The 27,415-nt window shown below is 42.3% G+C and overlaps 1 protein-coding gene across 2 annotated transcripts; it reads right to left on the bottom strand.

The window, feature by feature from the left end:
- Window positions 1–26,961, bottom strand: RAB11FIP1 (RAB11 family interacting protein 1). Of its 2 annotated transcripts, XM_019748137.2 has the most exons (6): window positions 26,509–26,961; window positions 11,653–12,095; window positions 10,028–10,814; window positions 7,392–9,275; window positions 6,544–6,652; window positions 1–532 (listed from the first exon to the last, which is right to left on the bottom strand). In XM_019748137.2, exons 1-6 carry the CDS (start codon window positions 26,883–26,885, stop codon window positions 314–316), a joined length of 3,819 nt encoding a protein of 1,272 aa, XP_019603696.2. In that variant the 5' UTR covers window positions 26,886–26,961; the 3' UTR covers window positions 1–313. The 2 variants fall into 2 exon arrangements, with proteins under 2 accessions (XP_019603696.2, XP_019603697.2); XM_019748138.2 differs by lacking the exon at window positions 7,392–9,275.
- Between the last annotated feature and the right edge of the window lie 454 nt (window positions 26,962–27,415).

Genomic DNA, 27,415 nt, shown 5'->3' with positions numbered 1-27,415 from the left:
CACCCTGGAGCCATCTGAATCTCTGGGCCAGGATTAGATCTTATGACCGTGTCTTTGGTCCGGGCATAAAATATTTATAACATAGTTAAAGGCACAGTGGCATTTAAAAACAAAACCCTGGGAACGTACAGTAAAAGATTCATTGTAATAATTAACCTGGTTTCAATTGGTAGAACTGACTCCTGCCAGATAACATGCAAGGGCGATGGTGACTTGGAGCCTGTATGCTGGTTCTCAGGCATACGAAGTCCTTGACCTCAGGAGGAGGTGGAAACAAACTCACAGAAACATTTCAGTGTCGTGAGCTGGCCATTCACATCTTTCCTGCTTTTCTGCCAACCTGAGCTGGAACTCGGAGGATGTTGGGTGTTTCTTCCATGACCCTGACGAGCAGATTGTCTATGTAGTCTTCCAGCTCACGGACCTGGAACTCCTTCTTGCTTATTGTCTCCTTCTGTTTGAGAACCAACTGGATCAGCTCATCGTGGGTTAGCTGTGCATAAGCAAACGCAGGGTCCGAGGGGTTGTATTTCTTTGGAAAGGTAAAGAAGGGAGGGGGGAGGAAAGGGATAAAGTCAGTAAAGTCTAAATATCTAAAAGAAGTAACAAAAGAGGAAAATGTTATTAGTGAGCTGAGTCTCCTGTTTTCAATTTAGGTGGAAAACAGGTGGGTAACTGATGAAGTTTTCTTTTTTAGTATTTAAAAAATTAGTTTCAGGTGTAAAAAACAACGTACTAGTTAGACATTTACACCCCTGTAAAAAACAAATGATAACCCCTGATGAAGTGATAATCCCGATGAGGTTTCTGTAGAGGGCCAGAGAGAAAACATTGTAGGCTTCGCAGGCCATGCGTGGCCTTTGTTGAATGCTTGCCTTTGTTGTTTTGTTTGTTTTGTTTTATGACCTTTCAAAAATGTAAAATCCATACTTGGTTCACAGGCTGTCGACCTCTGGACTAGAGTCTGGGTTTGGGGTTTTTAGAAACATAATACTCTGTGTATACTAGGAGCTAGCACAACCAAATATCAACGCACAGTTGAGAGCTGAGCCCCAAGCTAAGGTAGCTTATAAAGAAACGCCAGTGATAGAAGGTGCAGGAGGTGATGCTTTCCTCCCAATACAACTGGTAGCCATTTATCCTTCACAGTCTATGACTACCTCAGCTACACTCAGAAGGATTTGGTCATGCACTGGTCACTCAGAGACCCCATTTTAAGTCATTCATACTGAAAAACATATGCAGAGTCAAGCTAAGTGCCACCACACCACAGCAGTCACCCTCAGACATCGATGGCATACCCTCTGGGTAACATAGCAGCCTGTGCCAGGGCTGAGGAGTCCCACTCCTGATGAGGGCAGGAGCCCTGAGGAGTTACATCATCAGTATTTATAATCTGGGATGACCGAGTCCACCTGCAAACTGACCAGGCCCGAACCATAAGGAAACACAAGATAAGGATCATATAACAAATAACATGTCATACCAAATCTCCAGGAAGAGGAAAACTAAACTAACTTTTCCTGAAATTTGTGGCTCAGGAGATTTGTAAGTTTAAAGAAACAAGGTCCTGGGACAACCTCAAGATAATTTTGCCTGCAGACCTGTGAGGCAATCACATTTTCACTGTCCTGAGGGCCTAATGGTTTCACTTAGGAAGGCTAAGAGGACATCATCTGTAAGAAGCTAGGTCAAGAGCAGCGTCAACACTCTGACACGGCGTGATGGAAGGTCCTATCTAGTCCAGTGACACAAATGGCCTACATAAGCCAGAATTCTGAGAGAAATCCCATCCCTCTTGTCCTGGCTTGGAAGGAAAGAACAATGATTGCAAAACTAGCTCAGAAGCACACACTGACATTTTCACATACAGAGCAGGTTCTAATCTAACATAGGCTGCACAGAAACAGGTGAGATGTTGGACTACTTGTGAAAAACTGCTTCTCCTTTCACTCTTTTTTTTAAACTTGTTGAAGACATACATGCCCAGGGTACCTCCTCTGGACCGCAATCATTCTATTGGTGATTTCCAAACCATCTTCAACCAAAACATTATATATCTGGTAAAGAAGTCTGAAGATTGGTAGTTCAACATGTGAAGGTAACTAACACTACTGAAATACACTTAAAACAGGTTAAGATGATAAATTTTATGTTTTTTTAAGTTTTAAAGCAATTTTTTAAAAAGTTGAGTGTCTGTTTACAAAAAGCAGTTTGCAAACAATAGGCAAGAATAGTTCTCAAGGATGTTTAGATTACACCTCTGTCACATAAGGATGTTATTCATTCAAAAACATTGACTACATAAGATACTCTGTAAGAGAGTCTGGGAGACAGATGAAGAAGCTGACACCTGGAGGGGGACCAGCAGGTACTCCTCGAGAGTAGGAACCAGATCCCCACAGTGTCTGACACACATGTGGGTTCAATGACCGTAAGCTGAATTTCAGGAAGTTGGAGTTCAAAAGAGGTACGTGCTCTAGGAGCTGGACAAACGAGACCAGGGCAACACAGGTGATCAGACAAGCTTTAAAGATGGAGTGACATCTGAACTAAACCTTGGAAATGAATTTCAATTAATTCCCTCTCCCAAATAACAGGATTTTCTTTTTAATTACAAAAGTAGTATTTGCTCATCATGGAAAATCTCAAATACAGAAGAGGGGGAAAATTATTACCTATAACTCCATCATGTAACATTTGGGTCTCCTTCTTTCTTAATTTTCCTGGGTTTCTTTATGGTACCTTTTACAACTTTAACATCATACAGAATGTAATTTTATAGCTTCTTTAAATTATTATTTTGTAAGCATTTTCCCATCATTAAATTTTGGCAAAAATTGCTTTTTAAATGGATGCTTAAAATTTCATTATATTTTAACCATCTCTCTTTTGCTAGGTATTAAGGTTGTTTTCCATTTTCACAGTCATACAATAACATTTTAGTGAAAATTTATTAACACAAATCTTTGGTCATATCTCTAAATATTTCCTTAAGATAAATGCATAGAATTAAAAAGGCATGCACACTTAAAGTATCTCATACAAACTGTCAAACAACTATTCAGTTCAGATTCCATAATCCAAAGGGGAAAGTATGTAGGACTTTGAAATCATTACACGATTCCACGTATGTGATGATTTAAAAAGTTATAAAACAATTCAGCATTACAGGAAGTGGAGAGGAAGAAATGTAAAGAAAATACTCATTAATCCAAGAAATAATAGTGTCCATTGTCACATATCTCCTTTCAGGATTTTTACATTGGATTTTTTTCTCCATAGTTGTAATGAGAATGATGAATATTCAAACTATGTCCAACTTTTCCATATAATATAACAGATGATTTTTGGATATAGTTGGCTGTATTATTTTAAAATGGAAGTAGTAAAGCGACCTGAGTAAATAATGTACTCCTCGTTATAGATCCCCCCAGCCCTCCCACCCCAAATAATCCATTATAGTAATGATTTGGCTAGCTTTTCATTACTTTAGTTATGCAATTTCTTTCTCTAACCTCTCTCTTACTTTGCAACATTCCAAAGAGTAGTTATTTTTATAAATATTGTTTATGCTTAGTACAAAGCATCTATTATATGGCCAGCCAACAGCAGTCTCCAGGAAACTTTCCATATTTACTCAGTTATTTACTAGGTATGGTCCAAGAGCAAGAGCTTTGTTGCAGGCAGGCAGTGGGGCTTACAAATCATGAGCAAATAAGCAGCAGTTGCCTTTGTTTTTATTAAATATAAATCCTTTTTTATTTTATTTTGTTGGGGAATAATTGGGGTACAGTGTGTTTCTCCAGGGCCCATCAGCTCCAAGTCGTTGTCCTTCAATCTAGTTGTGGAGGGCGCAGCTCACTGGATTCAAACCAGCAACTATGTTGTTCAGAGCTCACGCTCTAACCAACTGAGCTATCCGGCCACCCCCTTGCCTTTGTTTTAAGGCAAGTTATTCTCTCAGTTAGGCCCGGAAGATAAGCCCCTGATTAAACAATCTTTGAAGAGTAAATAAAATGGAAGCCAAGGTCTTGCTCACTTTCTGAAAGCTAGGCTTCGTTTCTCTTTGGAGCCAAGCTGCATTCCATAGTAAAAGGAAGAAGGGATGGGAGGCAACTAAATGACTTTAGTTTTCATTATTGTCCCTTTTATGCTGTTCTTTTGTCTAATTTCCTGGCAAATATTGTTAACTCCAGGAAGACAAGTGCTGCCTCTTCTACACAACCACATAAGCCACCCAAGCTGAGCTAGTCAAGTTATGGTACATTTTTACGCTAGGGCTAAAAACATAGTAGATACACAGTTCTGGCTACAGCTGGTAATTGTGAGAATTATCCTGTCAGCATGTACTACAAGGGAAGAGAAGGCAAGATGGCTAGAAGATCTAACTTGTTTTCAGCAACAATTTGTTATTATTACTCAGCCTCTTTACCTGAAACTCAGCTCTCCAGCTTTCAGTGAAATGTGAACCCAGTTCCTGGTGGTGTAGGTGCACTGGGGCCAGGCAGTAACAACCATCTAGTACTTAAAAAATGCTTGCAGGAGTGCAGGATATGTGAACAAAAAGTTTTATTTTAAAAACACAAAAACTACATGATGTCCTGGAGTCCACAAGACGGTAAAATCTAAGAGTAAATGAAACTTTCAGATGCCCTGAACTAAAACAGAAATAATGTTTATTTTTACTGACTATGGTCCCCAGTAGTCATTTAGGAAATTTCTCTCCACATATTTGAAACACAACACATCCTTGCCCACTAATGGTCACCAATCACTTGGTAATTCATTCTGATAATGAGTCAAAGACCACACATCTGCAACAAGTATTCGAAATCCTTCTGATTTTAGAACCAAAAGGGGCAGGATGAAGACACTCTAAAGCAGAAATCACCTGGGAGGCTGATTTTGTTTTTGTTGGGAGTGTTGTTTTTTAAATGCTAGCCCAAGTTGATTTTTAAGAGGAGAGACCCTCTAATACAGCAATATTCTTCCTGGAAATTTAGCTTAAGAAAATAATCTAAAGGAGAGTTCTATGCGAGAAATTGTTGACTACAGTGTTATTCATCTTGAAAAACAGAAAACATAAAGTTGTATACCTGAAATTTATATAATGTTATTAATAATATTATCTCAATAAATTTAATTTAAAAAAATAAAACAGAAAACAACCTAAATATCCAATAATAGGGAAATGGTTAAGTGAATACTGGTATACCATTTCAAAAAATAATTAATTAGCAACATGCAAAAATGCTTATGATATACTACTAAGTGAAAGAGAAAAAGAACTGAAGAGTGTTTCCATGCAGGTAAATGAGGTGGAAAAGCATCATTTTGCGATTACCGTATTCATCAATGGATAGTAAATCCTGTGACTCCAAGGTTGATAAAGACTGGCTATTTTCATAGTCTGAAATTTCTTATTAATTGTAAAGGGAAAAACAGCAACCTTACCCCGAGGAACCTGGGTGGACACTACCTAAACTAAATCCTGGGAGTTAACACTTCCCCTGCTGGCACTGACTGATACAACGTGCCTTTTTATGTGAAGCACTGAGAAGGACACGTTATTTGTATAATTAATTCCTGTCAAGAATGCATAACCGCAACCAAACTAGGAGGAAATATCAGACAAATCCAAACTGAGGAAAATTCTACAAAACAACTGGTCTATAATCTTAAAAAATATCTTGAAAGTCAAAAAAGGCTGAGGAACTATTCCAGAATAAAGGAGACTAGAGAGATAAGACAAATAAACATAATGAGGGAATCCTGGATCGGGTCCTACACTGGGGGGAGGGGGAATCCTAAAAGGGACATTAATGGGACAGTTGGTGAAAATGAGAAAAGAGTACCACATCAATGTTAAATTTCTTGATTTTGATAAATGTTCTTATTCTTAGGAATTCCACACCTAAGTATTTAGGCGTAAGAAAAGCATGATATAAACAACTTACTCTCAAATGGTTCAGAACAAAAAAAGGTGAATATACAAAGAGAGAACAAAGAGGGAGGGGGAGAGAAGGGAAGAGAGTGAAAAAAGTAAATCTGGTAAAATGTTAACGATTGGTGAATTGGGATGAAAGGTGTACAGGAGTTCTTTGTACTATTCTTGCAACTTTTGTTTTTAATTTGAAATTATTTCAGAATAAAGTTACAAAAAAATATATTTATGCAATGATTACAACGACAAGAATTTTACATTCTTGCCAAAAGATAAGAAAGGGTACATGGGAAAATGAAAATATCTCATTTGAATGGGCCAGATGGTGGGTGACATTTTCTTCTCATTAAAGAGCAGTACCGATGTCAATCATGTTACTTGAGACACAAAAAAATGCAACAACAACCAAATAACTGTTATAAAGGAAAAGTAATTATTCAGTGGAAAATTTAGGGGCTTTCAAAGACACAAGACGTATGGTTAAGTTACTCCTGGTTATTACCCGCTGCCCAAGGAGATGTATACAATGGTGACTCTAGAAATGAGTTATTTTGTAGATCCCTAACTAACATGCCTACTTCTTAGAGAAGACATACCTTCATCATGGCTTCATTGATCAAGTTCTCACTGATGATAGTGGCAGACCCCAAGCTGGGGTTAGCACCCTTGGTGGCTGTTGTGTTCATTGGCTTCACAGGATGAAGTCTAAAGAGAAAAGGAAAGGATCCTTAGATCTTTCTGTAACAGTAAAACTGAGACACTGCTCATCTCCAAGATTGCAGCCAGCTAGAGAGACAAGCAGGAGAGCGGTGACAGGCTCTAACACACACCAACATTCCTGTGGAAAAGAAAGCAGTCAGCACTGGCAGCCATATGCAAGCCAACAAAGCGCAGCCTTAGAGCCAAGTGTTCTGACATCCCACGAGCCTCCTGTCCTCGTTATCAATGTCAGGAAAATATTAAAGACAGTATCTTACTGTTGGAGGCAACTACAGCCTAGGACTCCACGGTGGGACTCCCTGCAGAGCCTTCTGTTCTTCAACGGTAAAGAAAGAGTTCAGAACAAACATGCCAGCTTCACACTGGGCAGGGCTTAAAGGAGACTGGAAACACTGCTAGGTTCTACCACTCAATCTCAGTTGGTTTCTCAAACCATTGAAATACTGGTCACAGTACATCTCTGCAATCTGAGAGCTCCGAATCTGACTGTGCAGAACAATTCCTAAACTAATTTTGAAGACTACTATATTCTTGCTGTAAACACAGGAGCATCTTGAGGTATTTCCACCACAGGAGACAGCCCTTTGAAAATAGGCCCTACCAGCAAAACAGGTAGGTTGTACCATCAGAACATCTGCGCCGTTAGAAAGCCATAACCTCTGCAGGCAACAAGCAAAGGGGGACATTGCTCACATTTATGAAAACAATCTTCCCCAACTCTCACCTGTGCTTGGCTGACCCAGTTCCAGCTGAGACTGGATGTGTCTCCGAGGGTGAGACCCAGGCCTGAAGAAGCGGCTTCCTCTTGCCAGAATTTTCCACTTTACCAGGGAGGCCCTCTGCTGTTGCTTTTTTTTGAGATTCTGCTGTACTGGTGTGGTGAGTGTCAGAGTGTGGATAGCTGAGAAAAGAGTGTGTGGCAGGAAAGGTCTCAGAAAAGGAGGGGCTGGAGATAGGAGAATCCAGGGCCACGTCAGGAGGCTGACTTGGCCTCCCATCTCCCATCAGTTTTTCCTCCTCACCATCGCCAGGACCTGGCAGCTGTTTATCCAAGAGTGAGCTCTTGCCAAGATATGGTTTGTGAATTCCTAAAGCTGTAGTCTGCTCTGAAGAGGCCCTAAGAGACCCTTCGGGTGCTTCTGGCCTGAGGTCATGCAGGCTCTCTGCGGGCACTGCCAACCCATGTGTCTCGCCACTCGGCACCTTTTCCTTTTCAGGATGGGCAGGTAACGTGCTCAAGGAAGAAGCTCCTACTTCCACAGTTACCACCTTTGCTCTCTCTCTGTCATCTTCAACCTCATCTACTCTTTCATCATCCGACGCGACTTCAGGAATGGAAGGAAGGGTCAGCTCAGCCATGATTGGAGATTTAACATCTGGGGGAGACTGAAGGTCACTCAGAGGATCAGACAATAGACCTTCATGGTCACTGGCTTTGCTCTGATTTTGAGCCATGAGTGTATCGTCTCCCTCAATCCTGAAGAGTGGAATGCCTTTCCCTGAGCTTGCTTCACTCGCTGGGCCTTCTGAGACACTCTCCTCATGAGAGGGGAGGGGAAGGTGATCCACCATGGCAGCTGGTACACCAGAACTCAGCAGCCTGGGTTCAGTCACAACTTCCCTCTCAGAGTCTTCTGTGTGGGAAGACTCAGCAGACTCTCTGTCACACACACTGCCAGTGGCAGCCCCTTCCTGCCTCCGCTCCTGAGGCTTACTTTTGTCCTTTTCAACCAGTCCAGTGGACTTCTCCACCTCCTCTTCCACAAAGAGCTGCTCAGAAAATGACACATGCTTCTTGATTTTCTTTCTGCCCTCACTGACATTCAAACCTATCTCTTCATGTCTCCGCATCACAGAGTCAAGTGGGGGGACCGATTCCCCCATGTGAAGAGGAGGTACCACTTGTTTAACTCCAGAAGTCATTCCGCCAACCCTAACTTTGTTCTCCTCAGACCCAGACTGACTCTCCAAGTCTGTGTTTACCCCTATCGGAGGCTTCCCTGCTGGGTTTTCCAACCTGCTCCTTCTCACTGAAAGGGCAAATGTTGCATCTTGGGTCCCTTCGGGTGAAGGGACATAGTCTTCTTTTTCAGTGGGAAACTTCAGAAGTTCCTCTTCTTGTTGCCCCATATCAGGCTGCTTCAGGAGAGATGTTTCTGAGTTATCACCACTTGTATTCTTCTCTGTGTCTATCTCACTGGTCGTCCCCACTGGAGAATCTTCCATCGCTTTACACACCGGAATGGGGGTCTGTTTGGAAAGTGATCCCAAGGCACAAGAAACAGCGTTTGGAACTTGTGTTAAACTCTCCTTTGGCAATTCTACTTTAATGAGCAAAGATGGTTCGTCAGAACCAGCCTGGTCCTGGTCGATGGAAGGCCAGCTTTTAACAGGAGTGGAGGTGGAAACGGGAGCTGCTATGGGAGATGAGAAAGAGGAGAAGACAGAAGGAGAGTCTGAGGACTGTGTCTCTGACTCATGCCCCAACTGAGAAGGGGCAGGTGTCTGACCAGAACTGGAAGGAAGAACAGACAAAAAGACAGGTGAGTCAGGGGAAGGAGAAGGAGGAAGCCTGGCTGTGGGTTGGACCTCTGGAGACACTTCCAGTCTGCAAAAAGGACAAAATAAAATCTGCAGGTCAGTTGCAGATGCTGCATGAGAGGCAACAAACATGCAAAAATAAAGCTGTTCAAAAGGAGAGTGCTTATTTTATATTTGAGGCAGTGCCTTAAGAAGTTAAAGGAGGAACACCAATATTTAACATACAAAAGGGACACTATTATCACCAAGCACATCTGCCACACAAAGGGCTTTGCAACAGAAACAGAAAGATCCAGGTAAAGCAACAGCCCACAGTTTCTTTTGGTGATACACAAAAAGCATCTAAAAAAGTTCAAAGCAGTAAAAGATGCACAAGGAAACACACACACAGATTCTGAAGAGGAACAGTTTGTGTGAGTCTGTGCGTGTCTGTGTGAAACAAAGTAAGCAGAATCTCAAAAACAAGTCTCTCCCACCCCAGACCACAGAAATACTGTAAGTGAATGTGAATCATGCTGAAAAGCAGAAACCCCCAGGACTCACTCAGGCTCTTGCAACAAGGTGCAGAGTAAACACAGAGAGAACTGTCACAGGCGCTTGAGAGTGGACCAACACTCTTATGACCCCAAACCAGTGCCAAAGAGCAAGGAGGAAAGATAACATCAGTCTCAAAGGGAAATGTGTGAAAAACTTAATAAATACAGCTCCTGCAGAGACCACACCCAAAACCTTGTATTCCCAACTTGCAACACTCAGTCTGCTACATACCATGGCACCCCCCTGGGGTCTGATTATCGCATGAGAAAGGCCAAGACTTACCGAGGTTTAACGGCTTTGGTCTGGGGAGCCCTTGCAGAGGGAACAGGAGGTGTTGGTTCAGGCTTGGGCTTTGGGTCAGCTTCTGGTTCTGTGATCTGCACTTCTTCAAAGAGGACCGAGGATTTACCTCGTCCAGAGACAACGGCTGTAGTATCCTTCTCAGATCTTTTCGCAAGGTCTTCCATAGACCCCTGCCCATCCTCGCTAAGCATGCCTTCCTTCTCCTTCCCTGGGATGACAGCAGAGCTTTCGCCTTCACTGCCCTTCGCCACATCCTTCTTTCCTGTCACCAGAGAAAGCAAAGAGGACTTCTTGTTTTCATGCTTCTTGCTCTCTTTGGTTTCTTTCACAGCCTCCAATTTCACTGGAGCTGTGTTTTCCCTAATGTCCCCACTGACTGGTGGCCAGGAGGGCGGCAGAGACATGGATTTTGCAGAGTTCTTTGTGGAAGACTCAGAGAGCTGCCTGTCAGAAGACACTGCACCGCCTTCCCCAGGCTCCTTCCAAGACCGAGGAGTCAGGTTTTCTGTAGATGAGAATAAATGCTTCTTCCTGAAGCCCTGGGGGGACGGTGAAGAAGAAGGGGTGCTGTCCTTGGTCTCACTCTTGCCTTCTGGCTGCTCCATGTAAACATGGTTCCCGTTGATACAGACATTAGAGCGGGAAAGGGAGTCATTCTTAGACCGAAGGCCACCAAGAAAGGAGAGACCTTCCTTCTTGGGAAGGCTGAAGTTGATCTGGTTCTGCTGCTTAGGATCTGCACTTACTGTTCTCTTGTGAGACATGACTATGGGAAGAAAGACAAAGAAAGGGGAACAAGAAGTTAAATGAGTGGTTCACAACTGGAGGGAGTTGGTATTTTTCCTGTTTGAATACATTTTTGATTGTCACATCTGGGTGGGGGCGTGCTACTGATATCTAGCAGGCAGAGACCAGGGATGCTCCTAAAGGTCACACAACACATGGGACAGCCCCTCACAACAAAAAATTATCTGGCCCTAACTAGGAGTAGTGCTAAGGTTGAGAAACCCTTCATTTAACCAGTGAAAAGGGCAGCACTCTTGGTAGAGTAGCAGACTCTAGCCACCAGTGGAGATTTGGTCATTGAAATTGAAGTTCAAAATACACTGCTAATTCAGAGTTCAAGGGACTGGATTCCTCAGCTTTCAGTAGGGAGGTAGCCCATGTGATTTATATCCATCATTAGGGGCTCAATAAATACCTGATGAATAAATAAAATATCAGAATTACAGCAAGGTTTCATGGTTTTACCCTTAATTTAAAAACCCTGGATGTACTCATTCTGTTAGCTCCAGAAGCTTGTAGGAACATACATCAGTTAGAAAGCCAGACATTTTGGAAAAGGAATTTACATATTCTTAGAAATCTGAGGGCTTAGAAATAGAGAAAGCTTCCTAACCAAAAAATCCATCATCATCACCACCATTACCACCACCATCACCACGGCCGCCAGCACCACCACCATCATCATTTTAGTAATTGAGAAGCTGAATTAAAGTATTTCTCTTAAGATTTGTTTTTTATTTTTGTTTTTTCTCTCTCAAAGCAAAGTAACTTAAGGTGAGGGAGAGAGGCCAAGTAAGAAAGAGGAAGAGGAAACTCACTGTCGAAGGCAGAGGAGGATTCATCCTCGTTCTCATCATCCTCCCACCGTGACGGAAAGTCTCCAGGACGAAGCAGAACTTTGTCTGACTTTGAAGTCGGCAGGACAGACATGGATTGGGAAAGTGGTGTTTTCTGCAAATTAGACTTGGAAAACAAGGTCTTAAGCTTTGACTTCTTTTTCTTGTCTTTTGAAGAAGATTCATCATCACTGTCAGCTGAGGGTGTCGTGCTGGGGACAATGGCTGAAGCAGTATCTGATGCACTGTCCTTATGCTTCCCCTTGATCTTGTCCTTCAGCTTCCCAAATGGATTCCTAGATTTGTCTTTCACGGAAAGGTCAAACATGCTAGCAGTCATGTTGTTTCTCATAAATTGAATGTCAACCTCAATTTCTCCTCGCTCTTTATCCTTCTTTCCTGGTTTGGATTTCAAGGTGTACCACCTACAAGGAGAAAGGCTGAGTGGTTACCTTTGAACTGAAGAGCCTAAAACAATGTTCACAACCCCCACTAACTGGCCTCTCCGCTCTGCTATTACCAACTTCTTAGACAAACATATTCTTATGTTCTCTTCTTTGGGGAGTGGTGGGTCATGTGGGGGATACGGGCAGAACTTGTAGTTGTGTTTTTGAGAAGACACCCACTAGGCAAAGAGGATCTGATTTTGTACTTAGTGTATCGTCACCTAAAATCTTGGTTCAATGAAGAGCTATTTCTAAAAATAAAATAAATAAAATACACATTCCATCAAATCATTTCCTATGACTGGTATTTTCCTTCAATAGAGTAAAAATGCAAAGATCATACACAAAGAGTTAAGAAGGCAGAATGCAAATTTACAAGTAAATCTCAGAGAAAAGCAAGAATTTGTAGAATAGTATCTGCCAGGGAGTAATGGAAAAATATAAAACAGAGTAAAAACATACATACATATTTTTTAAAGAGTGCAATAAATCAGTCACAAAGTGACAAGTATTATATGATTCCACTTACATGAGGTCCTAGAGTAGTCAAATTCATAGAGACAGAAAGGAGAATGGTGGTTGCCAAGAGCTGGCGGAAGAAGCAATGAATGGGGTGTTAGTATTTAATGGGTACAGAGTTTCAGTTGGGGAAAATAAAAAAGTTTTGGAAATGGATGGTGGTGATGGTTGCACAACAATATGAATGTACTTAATGCCACAGAACTATACACTTAAAAATGGTTAAGGTAGTAAATTTTGTTATATATTACAATTGTTTACCACAATTAAAAAAAAAAAGACAGAAACGGAAAGCAGGCATTCTTCCCTAGTTTAATCATCAGAAAGAGGAATATTTCAAACACTATTGAAAGTATTTCACTTGGTCATTTGCAAATTACTTCAAGATATGGCAAGTGATATTATAGCAGTCCAACTCCATTGAAAGACAAACTTCAGAAAAAGGAAATCTCTCCTTGGAATTTCCTAGCTGGTGAACTGAAAGAATGTGAGCCCGATTAATAGCATGACCACTACAGAACAAACAGCTCCAAAGACATGGTCATCTGACAGCCAGCCCCACAAAACTGACAAACCCACATTCTAATGTTCTTTTTAGTGACCTATTTAAGAGCTGAGGGCCATGGGCTTTAAAGGAAATGATGGTTTTGCCCACATACTCACAATTTCCTCTTTCACTTTCAGCCTGCCTTGCTCACAGGTCAGACCACTGCCCCCACTATTTTAGCTCATTCTACACTTAACGGAAAGGAGCGGAGGGAAGTAGAAACCTAACACTTAAATAGCACCTACAGCATAACTGGCACTATAGACACTTAGAAACATCCTCATTTAAGTCTCACAAGAATGACATTGCTTTATCTCAAAATGGGATGTTATACCCATTTTACAGATAAAGAAGTTGAGTCTCATGAGTGAGGTAATTGGTACAGGTCTTACAACTATTAAGAGGCATAGCTGGATTCTGAATCAGCTCTGCATTTCTCCAGAGTTCCCACTGTGTCTCTTACACCAAGATTTTTCCTTTGGGCCCCCTCCTAACTCATCTTTGATGGGCCACCTTTTGTAACACACAGAGAGGAGGGTTTAGATTTAAATTCTTTCTGGGGAAAAGTTAAGCTTCTAATTTAAATGTCCTAAGATGAAAGAAAGGGGAAAACCCTACCATAGCTTGCCATCAGTCATAAATCATAGGATTTCATAAAGTCCAATGTACAAAGTCATCAAGAATAACTTAAACTGCATTATCAAAAAACAGCCAGGATCTGAGAAAATATGTGAGCTCTGATTTTGGACCTTGAGGAGAAAGCTTTTATGGTTTTAACCACAATCCACAGCAGGAGAGGGAGGGGAGACGGCAAGGTCCTTAAAGACAACCCTGCCCCAGCCAGCCTAGTGTCTTTCCCAGGACCTCGCCTGGAATACTTTGCATATTTGTCACTTAAATGTTGAGAGGATTATTTGTATTTTTCTCTTCTGAGAGTCATGTGCTAAATGGTAGCCTTGGTGACAAAGAGTGGTTAGCTTTTGTAAATATCAATTGTGTGCACCTGAAAAGGGGAAGTTGCTGAAAGCTGAATGCGGAGGCTCAGATGACAACACCAGCCGACTGCTTCACCACTCCACCCTGGGGAGGAGAGTCCGTCAGGGCCTTCTCCCAGTTCTTCCACACAGCCTCTCCTGTTAGCCCTCCCAGGGGATTCGAAGACAGTACACACCTTCAAAGAATGCCTCTCGACTGTTCCTGGGACCAGGCCCACCTTTCCAAAAATATGAGTGCCAAAGTCTGTTTATTTTGAGCGAAGCTACCATCACTCTAGAATCCTCCCTGAGGGCCTATTATTTCCTGATGCACAGGTTCAACCCCCAGGTGCTAAAATAGGATTTGTTTTGGAAACTTCCAACACCACTAGGAGGTGTGAACACACACTTCACCAACTAGTCATGTGGCTTATTTTGACAAGCAAACCTAAAACCAAACACCAGGTGGTCAAGAAGAGCCACAAGCCTCTTCTTAAGGATGAGAAAGGCAGACTGGATCACAGGCAGGTAAGCATCCCATGCAAATGTTCAGAATTTTTAAAAATCTGTGCTGGGTATTAAAGCTACAAAGGAAGACAGGAATTGTTTCTTCTACTATCAATATTATCCTTATCAATATTCAAACAGTTTAAGCAAGGGATATTTGACACAAGCATAATATGATAACAAGAGTAAAAGCCACAATCCATAAATGTCTCACCCTAAGAAATCCCAAACCAGAACATGGTTGTGGGTTTTAACATTTAAGCATCAATTCAGTTTTTCAGTGTTTCTGTCCATGTGCTTTTTAGTTCACTTAATTCCAATACCTCACGGAAGTAGTTCATAAATAATAAAGCCCCGGCATGGCCACACAGCATGTGATGTCAGTAGGGTGTGTTCTAGCATTACCTTTCACATAGGCCCAGGAAGCTTGCATTATCTCAGAAATCAGGGCTGGGTTCATTTTCCTAGTCCAAAGGGCAGAGAACAGAAAGAAAGCCATAATCCCAATGTAGTAAGTTTATTTTTAAGCCCATTTCTGGAATAACCCTGCAACCTATCAAAAAATATATATATATACATATATATATATACATATATATACATATATATCAAATGATCCCTTCTATAAGCAAAGACTTATTTTACTTATAATTAAAATTCAGTTAAAAAATTACAAGAATTTCTGAATACATAAAAAGTGACAAGAAACTTATATAAAATATACTTTTAGGTAACAACAGGCATGGGGTAAAAATTTAAATCATACAAAATGGAACAGAATGAAAACTTCATCCTTCTTATGGCTCCATACTCCTCAGGTAAGTGATGGTCTTGGGCATATACAGCAAAAATGCGTAGTACCCAAAAAGGCTGCCCTCCTGTTTGGGGGGATTTGGGGTTTGGAATTTTTTGGTTAAACAGAAGACAGTAGCTGAAAACACAGAAAATTTCATTTAAGTCGTCTATACTTTCAAAAAGATGTGTTATAACACCAGTAGGGAATGTAAAAAAGAATGAACTCTGCAGGAAGGAAAAGAGGCTGCAGGACACAGGATCTGACCCCGCCCCGCCCCAGTGGCCGGGTTGGGGAGCTACTGCCTGGGTCTGCATTGTAAAATCTCCTGGGCTTTGAAACAGTCATTTTGAGGACAGCTAAAACCATCCAACCATGCCCAATTCTCAGGGCTGATTTGCTTCAGAACGTACAGTTTCTCAAACACATGAAAAGCTGGTCCCAGGGGGCGTTCTTTCCACTGGAATGTGGCAGGGTGAGGGCAGTGTGGCTCCTGCTCTTAGGAAATGAGAAGTGCAGACATTCAGGATTACAGTTGTAAAGGGCTGACTGGTATGTCTCAAAAATAATCTTTCTGCAGCTGATGCAAACATGTTTTCCTTTTAAAACATTCCTGAGGGCAGACACGTACAGAGAAGTGATGGCTTCAAGGATTTGGTTCAAATACTTTTACGTGCCAGGCACTGGAAACACAAAATGAAGCCAGATTTGCCCTAAAAAGCTTACCTTCCAGTGGGATAGAGAGTGGGCTTACAAACATCATCACAAAGTGTTTGCGACATTGGAACAACTGCTGCCTTTTCTTTCTAACTTTGAAGCATGAGAAAATAATTAGGCATGAAAAGAAACTCCTGCTCAAGTTAGGGTCACCACAAATGAGGACTCTCTCGCACAAACGTGGTTCTCAGCTAATTTAAATCCCAGCTGAGAACCACCTACTTAAGGGATCCAGCAAAAGGAATTAACATTGTGTCCTTGTATTGGATAGAGAAAGACCACAGCTCTACCAGTTACTTCAACATTTTAATGTGTTAGTGTTAAATTCAAGGGAGCCTTGTCTATAGACTCGAGGGTCAGTGGTGGGCTGCCTGTTTCCTTTCCCTGCAAAATCTCAACCACGACTTACAGCATGACTCATCACCTAAGTCATCACGTAAACCAAGCATCGTGACACAGAGGATTAGGGCCCCAGGTGAGGAAAGAAGCAGGAAGAGTAGAACAGCACCTGATGTGGTGTCTGAGACTGAGGACGCACTGATCTTAGATGAAGAAATTTTTAAAAGCAGTTCGTTGGTTAATTGTCTTCCCCAGGGAATAAAAATAAGGCTGAAAGTCTTGTAGAGTTAACAGTTGAGAACATCTAAAAGGTTTCTGAAAAGAAGTGATCGCATGTGGGTAAAAATGTCCAGACTCTTCTCTTAGTAGCCTAGAAGCAATGCACAGCAAACAGGGACAGAAATGTTAATAACCTATAAAACATTTGTGGTGTGTACACTGCAGAAGCTAAGCAGTTTAACCAGTTTTGTTGTTGACCAAGGTGGTTAGCCATCATTACCTAACTCTGAATACAGAATTCCCAATCAGCCAACCTCACCTTCCTAGGTTGACCTTCCCCGCTGCCCACTGTCAACTGCTTGGAAGAACTTGTAGTAAATCATGAGTGGCAAATGGATCATTTTTGACCCAAATCCCTAAAACAGCCATTCTAATGGCACCAAAAGGCTGTCTGTAGCACCAAACTCAATCCTAAAAGCTTATAAATGACATGGTAAAGAAGAGAGAATATAAAAAATGGGTTGAAAATGCTTTCGTTCCTTTCCACATTATTTGCTGTACAGAAATTCTCTTAGGAAATAATCAATACAGGTTATAGAAAAATTTTTAAATATATATTTTTAAAATTGACTCACTCATGCTAATCTATTACTTTTTTTTTTTTTTTTAAGATTTTATTGGGGAAGGGGAACAGTGTGTATTTCCAGGACTTTATTGGGGAACTGTGTGTTTTTCCCAGGGTCCATCAGCTCCAAGTCAAGTCGCCGTCCTTCAATCTTAGTTGTGGAGGGAGCAGCTCAGCTCCAAGTCCAGTCGCCATTTTCAATCTTAGTTGCAGAGGGCGCAGCCCACCATCCCATGCGGGAATTGAACCCGGCAATCCTGTTGTTGAGAGCTTGTACTCTAACCAACTGAGCCATCGGCCACCCCTGACTATCACTTTTTTATGTATTTTCTTGAAGTCTTTTTCCTGTATATTTTAACAAGCACTAGCTGAGAGACTTTAGGCAAGTTACATAACCTCTCTGTGGCTCAGTCTCCTGCTCTGAAACAGGGTTAAAAGCATCTACTTCATAAGAATGTTATGAAGATTAAATGGCTTAATATATGTGAAGTGCTTAGAACAGTGCCTGGTGTTAATAAGCATTCGATAAGTGTTAGCTATAATTATTACTTAGTTGTAACCAGAGTACACAGGCAATTGTATTCATAGCATATTACACACCACTGTCTTATAGTCTCCATACTCATCAATTCTAATGACTGTATGATAGTCTGTCAAATACATATATACCAGCTTACCCATTCAGAGGGTTCTCAAAAGGGAATCTAAGATACCAACCAATCTGACTGATTGTATTCTTAGGTGTCCAAACTTATCCATCAAATACAAATAACAATGATTTGTGTTAGAAGGGAGTAGGAAAAGACTCAATGACAAAATTGGTTTGTACTACATACATAATTTCCAAAATTATAAAGTACATAAGAATTTTTAAAATATCATGATTGGTGTATATTTTCTGGTGTATATTGAGAGATTTAATGATCCTCAGCTAGAACTCTTCAGGGTTTCTACATAGGCAGGAGAGACAAGAAACAGAGGGCTTCCAAACTATTTCAGAGAGATGCCAAGATTACATAATTGACTGAAGTATAAGGATCAAGACATGTTTTCTAAGTTGAAAGCAATACTAAAACTCCTTCTAGGTAAAGACTAAAAAGGAAATAGTGAAGCAAGGGTCTTTATGACTTTGATTAAATTTAGTTTTAAATTCTAGCTGTAGAAATATTTCTCTCTTTCTATATACATATATATATATACATATTAATACATATGTGGATACACACACACACACACACACACACACACACACACATACACACCTCAGAAACATAGCCTTTCATCCACATAATCAGCAACCCCCGAGGCAGCAGAGGACAGTAGCCGGACCTGACTAATGGTCACAGGGTCTGGACCTCTCTCAGGCTAAAGATAACATCTTGACCTAAGTTAGGTATCAGCTCCTGAGAACTAAGGTGGAACAACCCCCTGGCTACTTTCCTATGAGACTGGACAGTGGGACTCTGGAAAATACCCCAGAACCTCAAGACCTGAAGAAATGATTCATTACCCTTACCTCAGTTCCGACCAATCAGCTCCCAACACGACCCGGAACCCCTAACTCAAGGTGTTTTGTGATTTCTCCCTACTTAATCTGTAATCTGCATGCCATCGGGGAATTCGGGCTTTTGAGCATTAGCTCTTTTGGATGGTACCATTCATCAATAAAATAGCCAGTATTTCTCAACTGCAATTCTTGTTGCTTAGTGTTTGGCTCTGCCAGCACCGAGTGGATGAACTCTTTCTGTTCTATAACAATAGCAAGCATCAGTATTTCAAGATTCTCTAAGAATTAGAAAAATTAACCACGTCAGTCCACATCTGCAATCATTTACTGACCAATTTTTTAACTTGATCATATCTCAGAAAGCCACAAACGTTAATATTCTACCATCAGATCAGGTATCTCCTCTCCTACGCACATGTAAATGCTACTGCTGTATTTATTTTATTTGGTCTGCCAAAGGATAGTCTCATGGCAACCTCGGGGTCCTTTATCATTCATGCAGAGACTATAAGGATGGAAAAAGAAAATGCTATGGTTTGGTTCACCAACTCTTTTTTTTCCAATTATATTTGACATTCAATATTATTTTATATTAGTTTCATGTGAACAGCACAGTGGTTACATATTTATATAACTTACGAAGTGATCCCCCCAACTAGTCTAGTACCCACCTGGCAGTTATTACATTATTGACTATATTCCCTATGCTGTATTTTACATCCCCATGACTATTTTGTTAACTACCAATTTGTACTTCTTAATCCCTCACCATTTGGTTCACCATCTCTTGACCAGGACAAAAGAAAACAAACTTTAGCATGACAGACATCAAAGAATATGTAGTCCAATCTCCACCCCACAGACTCACACACTCTTCTCTATGAGGGTTTCTGGCAAGGAAGCGGAGTATCTATGATTTATCTTATAATCAAGTTAAGTCCCAAAAAGAAGAAGAAGGAAAAAAAAACAACAACCCCACACCAAGAACATTTTAAAATCCTGTTTTAACAACAAATGATTCGTACAACTGAAAAGTTCCATTGGTACAAAGGGAAAATCCCACAGGACTGGTGCTGCAGGAGGCGACACCCTTGAAGAAATATCCCAAGACCCAGCCTGCTGCTGGGGCTCAGCACACAGGCCATCCATTCTTCATGATCACAAGAGGCCTTTTCAGACCAGGCTTTCTGGAAGCCTTAATTGTCCTACCTAGGCTGGCCATGTCGTTTTTAATAAAAGAGTACTTATTTAAAAAGTGAAGTGTGCAGCAGCCACACCTCTAGAAGCGTTTTTCTGGGATTTCTTATAAATGCCTTCCCTCTACTCCATTCAGAGACCAACATTCAGGAAAAGACACTTAATTACCACTGCCTTTTTTCTCTCCACAGGCACATTCCTAAATGTGTCCCTCAGGGACACCCTGGAAACTAAAGTCGGTGATTTTTCTCTAACAGATTATCTACAGACTTCTCCCTGCAGGAAAGGAATTTCTTGTCTCATTAGCGACTAAAAGTGGCTCCTTTGCCAAAGGCATCATTAGCTACCAAGCTGCTGAAGGCAACCTGCTTCTTCAGTGTACAAAAAGGGCACGAGAGAGCAAGCCTACCCCAAACTGGGAAACCGAAAAAGCAGAGCTTTGACTTCACACTTTGGACACCCCTAGTCTTTAATCCACTGGGCTAAATGTAAGATTAAACAGTTCTCCGCGTCCACACAGGCGAACGACCGCCTGCCCTGTGCCTAAGGGACTGCAAGCACTCACTAACTCAGAGATGCTTATGAGGCCTGCGATGGGTCACACAGCAAAGACAAGACCAAAGTGGTCCCTGGCCAGGGGAGAAGCAGGCAAAAGACAGGCTTGGTCTCCTGCTGAGCCAGCTGGGCCATGAGATCTGACCCAGGACACGTTAAGGTGAGTAGAACCCACTCGCCAAGTTTTTTCCAAGACAAATGATCTTGGCAGCAGACTGGTTTTCTTCAGAAGCCACTACAAGGGTCTGGCTATTGATTTTGGAATTCAAAGGCCTGAAATTTAGAGACCTACACCAGACCAAAGGCCACCCACAGAATTGTTCTGAGATGAAGATAAGGCCTAAAATGGCCTCCTAGCACTCTCTCTATCTGGGCTAGGGCTTCCTAATTGTTCTGGAGATAAGCCAAAACCAGCCACCCTCCAGAAAGTATAGGGCGAGAAATGTAGTTTTCTAGGATGGATGGCAATTAAATATTCCCCTATAGTGTTTTAATAGATACCTAAGATTATTTTTATAGGGTAGGACGAGTGAGATCAGCAAATATATGTTGGAACTGACTGCATTTTAATCTGCACATGCAATGCGTTTAATGTAATTATAACATTTTTTAGTTAATAACTACAATTAAAATGACATATCAGATACTATTTATAAAATCCTCCCACTGATGGTAGTTATAGAAATATAATATAATTGAAGTCTTTGTATCCAAAAGGAAGTTTAAGCAAAAGGAAAAAAGCACAGGACTCTTGTACACTTATCTTTCTTAATGTGAAAAACATTTAAATGGTTGGCTTACTGGCCTCCAGAATTTTATTTTTCATTCGTGGGTTTATTTTTCCTAATTTTATGTACTATTTTTCCTTTTCTTAGTCCTATATTCCTTGAAGCAGCTGTGTTGGAGCACACCAGTGAGACAACGTCAGCTACGCTATTACAAAACAAAAACTCAGACTGTATTAAAACTGTAAATACTTGAAGACACACATACACACCCTGGTCTCAATGGTGTTTCCTACTAATTCACTCTAACAGCAGACTCAACTCAAAGGTGTCACTGCCCAAAACTGTCTTTGTAATGGTGACCTCACTCTAGTATCATAGTGACTGTTGGGGAAAGAAAACAGCCACCACTTCCTGGTTCATTTTCAACAGCAAGCTCTCCTTATTTTATTTGTTCATTCGTATCACTTCCTCTCATTCACTCCCGCCCACATTCAATCTATCACAAATCAGGCCAATTGAGATTCCAAAATATGTCTGAAATCCACCCACCTCTGTCCATCTCCACGGCCACCACCATAGTCTAAGCCACCACTACTGGCCACCTGAATTACTACAATGACCTCCCATTTTGTCTGTTTCCAGGCTAGGCCTCTTCAGATTCATTCTCTGCCCAATAGCCACAGTGATTTTTAACAAAGTAGATCACATCACCCCTGCTCTTAATACTCAGTGGCTTCCCATTGCTCTTAAATAAAGCCCTGCCTTCTTCTTCAGCCTCTCAAGCTTCCTAGGTTCCTGCCTCAAGGCCTTTGTACAGATTGCCCCCTTACAAGGCCCCCTTCCTTCACTTTTCACTAGAAAAATTCCTCTCTATTCTTCAGGTCTCTGCCACGATCTGCAGTCTCCTTTTTTTTTTTTAAAGATTCCACTGGGGAAGGGGAACAGGACTTTATTGGGGAACAGAGTATACTTCTGGGACTTTTTTCAAGTCAAGTTGTTGTTCTTTCAATCTTAGTTGTGGAGGGCACAGCTCAGCTCCAGGGCCATTTGCCGTTGTTAGTTGCAGGGGAAACAGCCCACCATTGCTTGTGGGAGTCAAGGAATCGAACTGGCAACCTTGTGGCTGAGAGCCCACGCTCCAACCTTGTGGTTGGAGAGCCCACGCTCCAACCAACTGAGCTATCCAGCACTGGCCCAGGTGGGAATCGAACCAGCAACCTTGGGCATCAGGAGCACGGAGCTCCAACCACCTGAGCCACCGGGCCGGCCCCAGTCTCCTTCTTTAAAACATGTGCTTTCTGCTCTTTTCTCTTATGATACCCTGTTCTCTTCCTCCACAGTACTTATCACCATACGTGATTATTTATTTATGTGTTCTTTTGTTTAATGTTTAGTATCTTCCCTGACAAGGCTCTGAGCTTCCTGAAAGCAGAGATCATGTCTGTTTTGGTCACCAATATTTACAACGTATACCCAGTACCTGGCACACAGTAGGTATTAAAAAATATTTATGAAAACTATGGATGAACTTTAAAGACAAGGGAAAAAAAAACCTCAGAACTTTCCCCATGCTAATTGAATGTCTTACAAATGAAATCATAATCAAATAATAGCATTAAAAACACAAAGGAACATCTTTCACAGTACCAAAACAATGAGTTAAGGTAAGTAACTTCCCCCTTCTTGGTCATTTCATTCTATTGCCATAAGCAGGTTATGGTTTATTCCAGAACAGACAGAGAATTGTCTTGGGCATTGAGCTATCAGTTTCCTACAATGGAGTGGGAGGGGACGGTGGCAGGGTGAGAGGCGGGAGGGTTTCCAGTAAGGCCCAATATTATCGTTAAGGGGAATCCCACGAAAGGAAAAACTTAACCAGTGACAACATCGCTCAAATTTTCCAGTCTATTACGAAAAACCTAAGTGTGCTTAGGAAACCTAAAGGTATGAGCACAACCTAAGGCATTTATTTCCCTGCATCCACCTGTCCCAGAAAAACAACTCTCTACCGCTTATTTTTTTTTAATAACCCAAATTTTCTTTGTCAACTTATTACAGCATCTTATTACACTTACAGTTCTTCAAAATAGCTAACCTTTATTAATATCAAAGATTTTTTCATATACAACCAAATTCCCTCTTAAATCTTAAAGAGATATAAGAAAGTGACTATCACACTCTCTTTGTATCGGAAAGACTATTAAAGTGTTAAGTTTTATGAATATTTAATTACACAATGGCCTTCCAGTCACCAGCCTGAATAAATATTTCTTTTAACCTGTCTTCAACAGGTAATTTCCCCAAATGTTGCTCTTAGTATCCTAAAAAGGTTTTCTTTATGTCAATGTAGGACCCCAAACTACATGAGATTATAGAGTTGAGCAGGGAATCCATGTTAGTCACCTGATTCTACCCCTCAGTTTCATATCTGTTTTATGACCATGAGACTTAACTGATTTCCATTTAACCAAGGCCTAAGTGAGACCCCAAGTCTTTAACAGGTACGTATAAGTGCAAAACCAATTCATTTCTATTTCTTCCTAATTAAAGGGGCTGTGCACTCTTCCCTATTAAATGTATGCTATCTATATGTCAGCCTCTGTTTGACGTTTCAAAGATGTGTGTCATCACACTAAATTTGAGGTCTGCAAAATCTGAGTCATTATAAAAAGCTTATTCTCTTGACTCCAAATATATGGTGGATGGGGCTTATCAAGAAAACAAATACAAATATTAGTACAGTTAGCTCTTTATGCCTTGAGTTTTAGATTCTGGACCCATGACAAAAGTCATACTCTATAGCAGCAATCTTCTTTGCACATACACACAAACCTAAAGACCAAGATTTGAGCTTTTGTTTTGTTTCTGGTTTTTAATATCTAAAGTGTAGTCAAACCATTAATAACTGGTTCAAATAACTTTCCTAGCCCAACCAATTTCATTCTGTTAAAGTTCCGTCTCTCAGTATATATTGCATTCTCCAAATCTCAGCTGTCTTGAGCACCCAAGTGAGGTACCCAGGCATCAGACAGGCTTAGTTTAACTGGGTTCCCCCCAGCACCTTGGAAAGTCCCAAGAAGTGATAGATGGAAAGCATGCAGTTTCACCTACTGCTAGAGGAGCAAAGAAGCCTTCCATTGCAGTTTATTTAAAAAATCCGTCAACTAAGCACCATTTTCCTACAAGCTGATACTGTGACTAAGTGGTAATCAGCTCAAATAATAGAGACAAGAGTAACCATCTAGGTTTAGGATTACACTGGAGAGGATGAGAAAATGAAGATGAAGACTAAACCCTTCCTGAAATAGGGAGGTTTTCTTTCCTCACAAAGCAGTAACAGAACCTTTTGCATCTATACACGGGTTCCATTAATCCAGGAACCCAGAAAGAGCTTACAAACATCAATTAAGTCAGGCAACAAGCTCCATTTATAAATAGGGAAACTTGGGTGTTCAGAGACCAAGCAGCCAGAAGCCCATCAATGAGTCAGGACCAGAGTGGCCACCAGACCCAGGAATCTAGAGTCCCCATCTCTGGCAGGGAGATGTGGTCTTTCAAGAAAATAAAACATTCCTATAAAAAACAGATGGCAGAGACAGATGATAATATCCACACATCTTGGTCTGGAACCAGACAAAGGACTGCCAACAGTGCCCAATTAAAGCTGGAAAGGAAGCCAACCCAAGGCCCCAAATAGCATTTAATCAAATGGAAAATTAGCATTGCTTCAGCCCCTCCTTAGCAAAGACACTGCTCACCTTATGGTTTGTAAATTGATGCCATGAAGATACCCCATCAATCCTCACCTCAAGGCTCTCTATTTTTATCTGATTTGAGTTCAGAAATGCCCATTCACCTTTGGCCAGATAAGCGAATCAGGTATTACATTTGCAAGCATGCATGCTGAAACTGGACCTACCTTACAGAAAAGGGAGTCTGGTAACTTCAAACCCTCTGGTTTTTCCTGTCTCCTTCACAAGGGAAAGTTAAAATACTGTTTATATCTAAAACACACAATGTGAATCAGTGTGCTTCATAAACTGTAGGGGTAGGTGGTCGTATGATTGGCTTGTATATTTAAGGTCCAGCAAAGCAACCAATTAAACTACCTGAGGCTAGCTTTTGGTATTCTAGATGAGCATAATCGAATGTTCCATAATCAAATGCTCCATTCCAAACACCTGTGAAAGAGAACCACTAACACCCTGGAGTGAAATGGGTTTTGCCCAGCTTTCCTGCAGATATGGTAACACAGAACTTTTGACTGGGAGCTACAGGTGAGCACCTATCTGTAGGTAATAGGACCAGAGAGAACTTGACAAACTCCAAAGAAAAACAATGCCTACTTCCCAGGTCCACTTGGCCAAGGGCAGACCCTGGCTCCAGCCATCTCTGGGAAATCCTTACTAATTTGCGGCCCAGGGCAAACAGGGTTAATATTTTTCAGTCTGAAAGTTAAGACCAAGCTATTCCAGCATTGTAGAAGATGGGGGAGGGGGAGCAAATTCTCTTCACCAACCCCTTAGGTGGTGGTGAGGTGGAGGTGAGAGATGGCCATCGCAGGACAATCTGCATTCCCCACTCCCCAGCCCCCATGTCCACCCACCCCACACTGTATTGTCCTTGCTCCTTCCCTGGCTGAGCCTCTAGGGCTAGGGAGTGTCAGAGTTTCACTCCACCATTGAATCCTCACTGCTCATTGGCCCAGTCAGTCTGAGCTTAGTGTCCAGTTCAGTGAAATACCCAGGCGGCTTTCCACATAAGCTAATGAGTGTATCAAATATACATACTACCCACACTAATAATAACAGGAATTCGTCTGCCCAGATGTATTTTGAAATCACCAAAAATTCGTTTAAGTGCTTACTAAGTTCCAGGCGCTGAGCGACGTCCTGAAGAATCAAAAACTCCCCAGGTACCCCCACTGCTTTCAGAGCCCACATACTGGGAGAGCTGGGGTGGGACAGCCGAAAGAGAAGTTGAAGCTGGGTGAGCACGCTACTACTGGTCCAGGGGACCCCTCTTTAAAAGCCTCTCTCCTCCCGTCCCCTTGGGTCACAGCAGCGCCGTGACTACAGCGCTCACTCTAAAAGGGTCTCACCGCCCAGGCCACCCCGCACTGCCCGCGCCTCCGCTCCGGGTCCTCTCCCCTGTCCCGCACTCACTGGGTCTTCCTGCGGCCCTGGTCCCGGTGCAGCTCTCGCAGGTCCACCTCCGCGCGGCCCAGGAACTTGTCGAGGCCAAGCAGCGCGCGGTGCAGCACGGTGAGCTGCAGGGTGGCAGCGGTGGCGGGCGCGGCCCCGGCGGACAGCAGAGGCGGCAGCTCGAAGGTGGCTTCCTCCCGCCACACCGGCGCACCCAGGCTGCGCTCGGACACCGAGGTGGCGTACTTCTCCTTGCCCACTTGGATCACGGCGTACGCATCACTCGTGCCCCCGGGGCCCTTGGCCCGCAGACCCCGTGCCTGCAGCACCGTCACCTGCACGTGTGTCGGGGACCACACGGCCCCAGGGCCACGGCCCCCCGAGGCCGCCAGGGACATGGTCACCACGCCGTGATCTGCTCCAAAGCGTAAAGAAGATCGCAGCGACTCGCGGCCTTTACGGCCCGCCCCGCCACCCAGGCCACTTTAAGGTTTCCGGCCACGCCCCCGCCAGGGCCCGCCTACCCCGGTACGGCCCCGCCCCCCCGCACCTGCGCGGGCCCGACCTCTGCCGCGCAAGCCCTGCAAGGCCCTCGGGCTGACGCGGCGAGTGCAGAGGCGGGGCTTAGAGAATTCTGGCTTCAGAGGTTGTAGGTGAGGGATCCCCAACTGCCACAGGTCAAACCATCCAATCGGAACTGTCTCAAGCACTGACTTGGGACTCAGACCTCATTTCCAGTCTGGGATTGCCCGCTGGCACGTGTGTGACTGCACAGATTACTTAACATCTTTTGGTCTCAGTTTCTTCATCTGTGAAATGAGATAACAATCACCTCCTGGAATTGCTATAAAAAATACTATAGCCTGGCATGTGATGATTTCTTAATAAACTGTAGCCATGAGGGTGATAATAACATGACCCCAAATTC

This window comes from Rhinolophus sinicus, linkage group LG04 (assembly GCF_036562045.2).
Source record: "Rhinolophus sinicus isolate RSC01 linkage group LG04, ASM3656204v1, whole genome shotgun sequence".
NCBI lineage: Eukaryota > Metazoa > Chordata > Mammalia > Chiroptera > Rhinolophidae > Rhinolophus > Rhinolophus sinicus.
The sequence above is the reverse complement of the archived record's forward strand: the minus strand, read 5'-3'. Positions and strand labels throughout refer to the sequence as shown.